Raw genomic sequence first — 9,687 nt, 5'->3', positions numbered from 1 at the left:
GGGCAATGCCAGCTGTCGCCTCCTGATCAGAAGCTTCTAGAAGCAGATGGGAAAGTTTGGACTATGCCCCTGTCAACACAGTGAAGTGTGCACAAGACGGCCATGGTTCTCAGTTTCCCTTAGACAAAACAACTTAGCATTGCTGAGACCCAGTCGAAAGCCTCCCTGGCTGTCACCTGGTCACGACCCTTCCTGTTCTTCCTGGTCATTACCACTTTGGGAAACAACAAACCAACAAAAATGTTAAACTTGGGTGCTGTGCTTACAGCTCGGTCAAATGCCAACTGCCTGTCCATCCTCTGCCTTCTTCATCCTGCAGTCCCTCCTTCCTCCTCTTTCTACCCCTGCCATCTCCTAGACGTGGGCAGCACCCAGGTGTAGGGCTAGAAACTCAAGAGAAAGGCAAAGAAAGCCTGCCTGCTGTTGAGTGTTCACTTCTATCCTCCGCATCTCCAAACCATGCAGCCCAAGCCCCGCTCTGATGCCCATACAGACAAGTTTATCCTCACTCTGCAAAACACACATGGTTGAGGCTTCTCTCTTTGGGTTGTGCACGTCCCAGCCTTACAAATGCCAAACTCAGTCTTCTTTCTAACTTGACAGTTCCTAACTTTCAGTGTTCCTCCTCTGCAGACCAGAGGCCAAGCGAGCAGACTGCCTGCCTCACTCGCATTCTGCACCTTCCAAAGCCTACCCTGAAGCAACCATCTCCCCCAGTCTGAGCAGCCCGGAACGTCTGTGCTCTTCAACACCCTTCAACACACGCCAGATGCAGCCAGTCTACGACTTCTATGTTCGTTTTCTTTCTCTCCTTTCCTGTTTTTAAATTTTCCTAACAAATAATAAGCAGTGGCTTTGAAAATATCTTACATGGGAACAGTCAACACGAAACATGCCTTTGTACATGGGCCTGACTCAGGGACGAATCAACGATACCAAAGGACAAAAAGAAATACTGATTCAGACAACTCCAGCGCACGAGATTTTCGGTGAGCTCCCCCACCCACCCCGGCCCCACCCCCGCCCCCTTTTCCCAGGAGTACAGTGTTGTCTTGTAACTGGAGCTCGGCTTAGCCAGCGGGGTTCTCCTCCCCACTCCCCATGCTGGCTGGCGGGGGCGGCCTCTAGTGGCCCTGGGTCTTGGGCGGCTTGGGCTCGTGGATGACGGCAGCCGCCGACAGCCACGGCCCGATGGCCCGAGCGGTGCTCTGCTTGGCCACGCTGTAGTGGCTGATGACTGTGTAGAAGCGGCTTCTGGAGCTGGGGTCCTGGGATGAGTAGTAAGCATCCAGGGAGGCCGGGATACAGCGCTTGTGCTGGGGAAGAGAGAGACAGTCAGGAAGAGCTCAGCAAACGCTTCCCACCTGCCCTGCAACGAGGCCATCCCATCTGGGGGCCCCGGCCATCCCCGGCTCACAGCCAGCCGGCAGGGGATGGCATCTGGCCCGGGCCTGGTACTCGTCAGACCTTCCTTCATGTCATCACCATCACCATCATCAAAGCTGCCACCTACAAGAAGACAGAAGAAACTAACCTGATGTTAGAATCGTTTCCAGAGGCGGAGAAGGGGTGAGAGAAATGGGTCAAGGAAATCAAAAGGTACGAGCTTCCAGTTATAAAATGAGTATGTCCTGGGGGTGTAACATACAGCATAGGGACACAGTTAATAATACTGTAGTGGATATTTTAAAGTTGCTAGGAGAGTAGGTCTTAAAAAGTCTTTATTGCAAGAAAAAAATTTGTGACTATGCAGAGTGATGGATGTTGACTTACAGTGGTGATTATTCTGCAGTATTTACAAAATTTAATCACTATGTTGAACTCTTGAAACTAATACAATGTTATATGTCAATTAAACCTCAATAAAAGGAGAAGAAATAAAGGAAGGGAAGGAGGGAGAGAGAAAGAAAGGAAGGAAGAAGAAGGAGGGAAGGAGGGAGGAAATTGATGCCAATACTAATTCAAGGTCAACACCCTCTGCTTACTAACTGCAGGGTCGCAGTGGACACTGTTGATAGGTCTTTGCCTGGCTGATTCACCCATCCCCTAACTGCTTCGCTGGACCACTGCCTGTAGCCAGTTGCTGCCCATTTCTTTTCTTTGATTGGCTATTTATTACTGTGTCTTCTTATATCAAAGCCTTGGTTCCTAACAACATATAATTATATATTTGCATTATCCTACAATATCAATCAAATGGTCCCAAAATAACAGCAATATGATGAGTAACAGACTACTGAACGGACTATATCATTTCTCTGCAGCTCTCTGTGTCCTTAGAATATATTCCACTGAGGGCATAGAGTCAATATAGTGTATTAAACAGTCATTTGGAGCAATTACTTTCTTGGCAAGTTTAGTCCTCAACTTTATATACAGCTGGATTTTAACTTGGTTTTAATTTTAGGAAAAATTTTTTTTTAATTTAGTTTTTACAAACATGTCAAACATTGACAGGCACCCAGGACAAATGCTTATCAAGACAAAGGCAGAGAAGCCTTGCTTCTCATCGTTCCTTCTGTTCCCTCCCTGCCCACCTGACTCAATGTATTTCTGTTATTGTTGTTGTTTTAATTTATCCTTCCAGAATTTCTTTCTGAAAATATAAGCAAACATCATTCACACTCCCTTTTCTCACTCAAAACCAGCACCTTCTGTTCTTCACTCTTATCCCAGAGGGTGTTCTCTCTCCGCGCCTGGAGACCCCCTCACTCACTGTCACAGGTTGTTCGGGGTTTCATATGCAGACACACCCTAGTTTATTCCACTGTCTCCTACTGACATCCCAACACTGATAGTGGTTGCTAGTCTTTCCGAACCCCAGCTTCTAACGTCCAAGGAGGTCATCTTAGGAAGTCATGTGGCAGAACCAAAAGACATGTGTTTTTAAGGCAGAACAGTCCCCGTTTGATTCCCTCACTTTGGAACGTAACAGCAGTGATGTCTTAGAAAACTCTAAAGACAGAATGCTCTTAATCTCCATTTCCTCAGATGCAAAATGGGGGCAATGAAACCTCCTTTTCAGAATGGGTGGACAGCTCAACTGAGATACTACTTATGAAAATAGCCTAGGAAGGAAGGTGACATCTAATTGGTACTCAGTAAGTGGTAACTTATCAACATTCATTTCAACTCTGAACTAGATTCTAGCTTTATTACCTCTAATAGTTATTGCCAGCCCATTCTCTAGCAGGCCCTTTGCTGTCTTGATTTTACTTAAATTCTTTCCAAGATCCCATGGGCAGACATCATTGGTGCCCACTGCAGGCGAGACACCCGAGGCTCAGAGGGGTGGGGGAGGGCTGGAGGTCATGCAGCCAGTTCTGTCTTTCAAGGGAAGGCATGCAATCAGAGTGGGGAGGAGGCGGCCCAGCTGCAAGATGGGGAGGCCACCTCAGAAGTTCTGTTCCCTGTCTTCACATCTCTGCAGGGACAAGGAATCAGCCATTAAACCAGGATCACCCCAAGGTGCAGTGTTCTGGAGATGGAACGAGGAGCTCTCCCCCACTTCTGACTCGTAGTCCAAAGCCAGCCTGCCTCCCTTCCCCACACTCTGGAGGGCACCCTCCATTGCCTACTGGCGCCCAAGTGCTTCCTGGAAGCCTGAAAACTCCCTGCCACACGTAGGACTTTTTTATTGTGATTTTATAATTTCACATCAAAATGTATTGTAAATATACAGTATTTTAGAGAGTGAAAATAATTTTAGATTGCCACCATGGATTGTGCTTTGGTGTTACTTCTATATTTCTTTGCACTTTTTTTTAAAAACATATTTCAATTCCTTTATTGAATGCATAAAGTTTTCTTTTTTCTTGAGGTATACTTGATTTATAATACTTTATAAGTTTCAGGTGTATAACAACAGGAGTCACAATTTCTAAAGGTTATACTCCATTCATAGTAGTTATAAAATATTGTCTCTACTCCCTGTGCTGTACAATGTATCATTATAGCTTATTATTTCATATACAGTAGTTCAAACGTCTTAATCCTCTACCTCTACCTTGCCTTTCTCCACTTCCCTCTCCACACTGGTAACTGAAGTTTGTTCTCTATGTCTGTGAGTCTGTTTCTTTTATGTCGTATTTACTAGGCTGTTGTATTTCTTAGATTCCACATATAAGTGATATCATACAGTATCTGTATTTCTCTGTCTGACTTATTTCACTTAGTATAATGCCCTTCAAGTTCATCCATGCTGCTGTAAGTGGCACATTTTCATTCTTCTTTATGGTTGAGTAGTATTCCATTGTGTGTATAACAGGTATAAAACGTGTGTATACACATCACACGCATGTGACATCTTTATTCATTCAGCATTGATGGACACTTAGGTTGCTTTTATGTCTTGATATAAATAGTGCACTGTTATCAACATTGGAGTGCATATATCTTCAAATTAGTGTTTCCATTTTCTTCAGACACATATTACATTTTAAACAATTTGCAGAGAGGTGACCATACCCAGAATTTCAATGCCAATGAAAAGAGGTTGACCCTCTAACTGAAGTTGATGGTCACCGGGAGCCACTCCCCTGCCAGAAGCCCCTTACCTTGTAGACAAATCCCTCTGGGCAGCTGTGGTCGTAAGTGAAGGCTTTGTAAACCACCAGGAACACGATGCAGGCGAGGAAAGCTAGGGCCAGGCTGACGAGGATGGTGACCTGGAGAAACACAGGACAGAAGGCTCCAGCCTCAGCTTGCCTGCTTTCTGTCCACACATGGAGCCTTCAAAACCTGGAGCTGGTAGGAGGCCTGGTATGTTAGAAAAGGTAGGGGGTGACCAGGGACCCCAAGAACCAGCTCAGTCTTAGCTCTGTCACCAACCTGCAGTCTTTGAGCCTTGGTGTCCGTCTTCCAATATTCTTGGAGGCTCCGTCCTGGCCCCATGTGTGAGGTCCACGCCCCTCCCCATGTACTCTCCCTGTTGATTTTGTATAGGGGTTGATCATCAAGCGATCACTTCTAGCAGTTCTGCCTTTGATCACCACCTCCCTGCCACTACTGAGTTCCAGTCTCAGATATCAAAGCTTGTTCTACCTCCACTTGGATGCCCAATACTCACCTGAATTGCATTCTCAAACCCCTGCTCCCCTCCCATCCAGCTCCACCCAACTTTCCCCATCTCAGAAAATGTCAACGCTACCTTTGCAGTCACTCTGGCCAAAGAATTTGAAGTTCTCTCTGACTCTCTCTTCCTCACGCTCTACATCCCAGCCACCAGCAGAAGCTATCATTTCTGCCTCCCAACACACGCCTCATGGAATCGCTTCTTACGCTCTCAGGCAGCTCCACCGGGGCCAGAGCCATCATCACCCCTCACCCGCGGGACTGCAACTGCCTTCTAACTAGTGGCCTCCTCGGCCCCCACGTGCGTTCACACAGTAACCTGAGAACCCCACTCAAAATCCAAGTCAAGGCACATCCCCTTTCTGCTCAGAAGCATCTAATGGTCTCCACAATTGCTCACAATGAAAGCCCAGCTCTTGATCATTATCAACAAGCTTTAAAAAAATACACCACCAAACAAACTGAAGGCACCGTCAGGCTTTACTAGAAAGGATGGAGTGGCTGATTCCAGAGGCACCTTCAGGTCTGCACTGGCCCCATGTCGCCACCTGTGGACAAAGTGGGGGGGCCACCGCCCCGATGCTGCGCTCTGGGTGCTATACACAGAGCCGGCACCTGTGGACAAAGTGGGGGGGCGACCGCCCCGATGCTGGGCTCTGGGCATTATACACAGAATTTTTTTCTACATTACTTTCAAAGCTGGTAGCCTTTTGAGTCAGTTGACCTAGAAATATGGCAGAATTCCTGTCATAGAGAGAAGGCTTATTTTGATTTGGAAGAAAAATAAAATCATCTTGGGGTGGCAGGTGTGGGGAGGTCCCTATCCCATCTCCTTCCCACCTCAGGCCATGGTTTATAAGGACAAGAGGAGATGGGATTCTGCATTGCTCCCAAAGGAGTTGTATGTTAGCAGCCATAAATCCTGAAAGGAAGGAATCTGAAGTGGAAAAGAGGAAGATGGATGTGGGATGCAGTCATCTGAATCCTATGGGCAGACACTGTCCATGAAATTCCTCTGCATGTGGGTATGAAGTTTCAGGTTAGTGGACTATTGTGATATAAGAAACATATCTATTTGGTCTTGTTCCCAGTTCCTGGCACGGAGTTAAAACCCATATAATTTCCTACGTGATAAGAGTAGGGTAGCAGCATCTTTTGTTCTAATATTTAGTTTTTGTGCCCAGTTCCTGAAATAATTCCAATTCATAGAAGTGAAAGGAGCAACTTTTATTATTCATAACAACCCCTTTCAACTATACCTGAGTTAACGCTATGTTATGTTATGAGGTGACTTTTGGAAGGCTCCTAAGGCTGGGGAAGGAACCACTGACAGGAGGCTTGTAACTTAACTGCCTCCCTCACCTCAGAGGCAAGAAAGAGGGGCTGGAGATCAAAGTAACCACCTTAATAAATCATGAAGGCTCCAGAACCCTAACTGAAGGGCTCAAAAACCTTCCAGTCTGGTGAACAAGAACACATCATGCCTCTGAGGGGGGTGCACCCCAAACTCCACTGGGACAGGAACTCCTTGCTCAGGAGCCTTCCAGCCCTTGCTCCATGTATCTCCTGGGCTGGCTGTTCATGTGTATCATTTAATATCCCTCACAATAAATCAGTAACAGTAAGTAAAGTGCTCTCCTGGGGTCTGTGAACCATTCTAGCAAATCATTGAGCCTGAGGAGGAAGTGGTGGAGAGGCCCAGTTTATAGCCTGAGATTTGCGAGTGGCATCTGAGTGGATGCAGGCTTGTGGGACTGAGCCATTGACCTGTGGGGTATGTGCTAATGTAGGGCAGTTAATGTCAGAGTTGAGTGAAGTTGTAGGGAATTCAGTCAGCCTCCACCAAGAATTGGAGAATCGCATGGTGTGGGAAAAACCACACATTTGGTGTCAGAATCAAGGGTACAGAGAAAAAGTATTTTTCCCTTTTATATGGTGACAGGTGAAAATCATTTCTAATGACTGTCCACACGATGTGCTGTCCGCTCTCTCCACTGACATCCCAAGCTCTCTGCTGCAGCCTGTTGCTCACTCATCAGCCTCCTGGCCAGGACCGGGGTACAGTGGGCAGACTGGAGTCCCCCAGCAAGTTGTGGAAAGAGAGAGAGATCAGAGGCCAGAACATGGAGCAAGAGGTGCCTCAAAGACGCATATCCCCCTTGCTATGCTAAGCTGCTTCAGTCGTGTCCGACTCTGTGCAACCCCATAGACGGCAGCCCACCAGGGTCCTCCGTCCACAGGATTCTCCAGGCAAGAATACTGGAGTGGGTTGCCATTTCCTTCTGCAGATTCCCAATAACCAGTGCATAAAAGGTAATTAAATGGATACCATAATTCACCATCGGCCAGACCAAAAAATTAAAGGAAAAAGTATTAATCTTATATCTGATTAAAGATCAGTTCAGTTCAGTTCAATCGCTCAGTCGTGTCCGACTCTTTGCGACCCCATGAATTGCAGCACGCCAGGCCTCCCTGTCCATCACCAACTCCCGGAGTCCACCCAAACCAATGTGCATCGAGTTAGTGATGCCATCCAGCAATCTCATCCTCTGTCATCCCCTTCTCCTCCTGCCCCCATCCCTCCCAGCATCAGGGTCTTTTCCAATGAGTCAACTCTTCTCATGAGGTGGCCAAAGTGTTGGAGTTTCAGCTTCAGCATCGGTCCTTCCAATGAAAACCCAGGACTGGTCTCCTTTAGGACGGACTGGTTGGATTTCCTTGCAGTCCAAGGGACTCTCAAGAGTCTTCTCCAACACCACAGTTCAAAAGCATCAATTCTTCAGCGCTCAGCTTTTTTCACAGTCCAACTCTCTCATCCACACATGACTACTGGAAAAACCAAAGCTTTGACTAGACGGACCTTTGTTGGCAAAGTAATGTCTGCGCTCTTGAATATGCTATCTAGGTTGGTCATAACTTTCTTCCAAGGACTAGGCCTCTTTTAATTTCGTGGCTGCAATCACCATCTGTAGTGATTCTGGAGCCCCAAAAAATAAAGTCAGCCACTCTTTCCACTGTTTCCCCATCTATTTCCCATGAGTGATGGGACCGGATGCCATGATCTTCGTTTTCCGAATGTTGAGCTTTAAGCCAACTTTTTCACTCTCCTCTTGCACTTTCATCAGGAGGCTCTTTAGCTCCACTTCACTTTGTGCCATAAGGGTGGTGTCATCTGCATAGCTGAGGTTATGGATATTTCTCCCGGCAATCTTGATTCCAGGTTGTGCTTCTTCCAGCCCACTGTTTCTCATGATGTACTCTGCATAGAAGTTAAATAAGCAGGCTGACAGTATAGAGCCTTGACGTACTCCTTTTCCTATTTGGAACCAGTCTGTTGTTCCATGTCCAGTTCTAACTGTTGCTTCCTGACCTGCATATAGGTTTCTCAAGAGGCAGGTCAGGTGGTCTGGTATTCCCATCTCTTTCAGAATTTTCCACAGTTTATTGTGATCCACACAGTCAAAGGCTTTGCATAGTCAGTGAAGCAGAAATAGATGTTTTTCTGGAACTCTTGATTTTTCTATGATCGAGCTGATGTTGGCAATTTGATGTCTGATTCCTCTGCCTTTTCTAAAACCAGCTTGAACATCTGGAAGTTCATGGTTCACGTATTGCTGAAGCCTGGCTTGGAGAATTTTGAGCATTACTTTACTAGCATGTGAGATGAGTGCAACTGTGTGGTAGTTTGAGCATTTTTTGGCATTGCCTTTCTTTGGGATTGGAATGAAAACTGACATTTTCCAATCCTGTGGCTGCTGCTGAGTTTTCCACATTTGCTGGCATATCGAGTGCAGCACTTTCACAGCATCATCTTTCAGGATTTGAAATAGCTCAACTGGAATTTCATCACCTCCACCAGCTTTGTTCCTAGTGATGCTTTCTAAGGCCCATCTGACTTCACATTCCAGGATGTCTGGCTCTAGGTGAGCGATAACACCATCGTGATTATCTGGGTTGTGAAGCTCTTTTTTGTACAGGTCTTCTGTGTATTCTTGCCACCTCTTCTTAATATCTTCGCTTCTGTTAGGTCCATACCACTTCTGTCCTTTATCAAGCCCATCTTTGCATGAAATGTTCCCTTGGTATCTCTAATTTTCTTGAAGAGATCTCTAGTCTTTACCATTCTGGTGTTTTCTTCTATTTCTTTGCAGTGATCGCTGAGGAAGGCTTTCTTCTCTCTCCTTGCTATTCTTTGGAACTCTGCATTCAGATGCTTATATCTTTCCTTTACTCCTTTGCTTTTCACTTCTCTTCCTTTCACAGCTATTTATAAGGCCTCCTTAGACAGCCATTTTGCTTTTTAGCATTTCATTTTCCTGGGATGGTCTTGATCCCTGTCTCCTGTACAATGTCATGAATCTCCGTCCATAGTTCTTCAGGCACTCTGTCTATTATATCTAGTCCCTTAAATCTATTTCTCACTTTCACTGGATAATCATAAGGGATTTGATTTAGGTCATACCTGAATCGTCTAGTGATAGTCCCTACTTTCTTCAATTTAAGTCTGAATTTGGCAATAAGGAGTTCATGATCTGAGCCACAGTCAGCTCCTGGTCTTGTTTTTGTTGACTGTATAGAGCTTCTCTATCTTTGGCTGCAAAGAATATAATCAAT

General features: G+C 45.9%; 1 protein-coding gene across 1 annotated transcript in view; it reads right to left on the bottom strand.

Annotated features, from left to right (window-relative positions):
• Positions 1–1,040: 1,040 nt before the first annotated feature.
• The window catches only part of NSG2 (neuronal vesicle trafficking associated 2), a 71,125-nt gene continuing 62,478 nt past the window's right edge, over positions 1,041–9,687 (bottom strand). The window contains exons 3-4 of the mRNA XM_070357820.1: positions 4,557–4,667; positions 1,041–1,316 (exon numbers count right to left, since the gene is read on the bottom strand). Of these exons, the coding sequence (XP_070213921.1) occupies positions 1,125–1,316; positions 4,557–4,667 (303 nt within the window). The 3' untranslated portion in view covers positions 1,041–1,124. The remainder of the gene's footprint in view (positions 1,317–4,556; positions 4,668–9,687) is intronic.

Source organism: Bos mutus, chromosome 20 (assembly GCF_027580195.1).
Source record: "Bos mutus isolate GX-2022 chromosome 20, NWIPB_WYAK_1.1, whole genome shotgun sequence".
Taxonomy (NCBI): domain Eukaryota; kingdom Metazoa; phylum Chordata; class Mammalia; order Artiodactyla; family Bovidae; genus Bos; species Bos mutus.
Note: the sequence above shows the minus strand (reverse complement) of the source record. Positions and strands in the feature narration are given on the sequence as shown.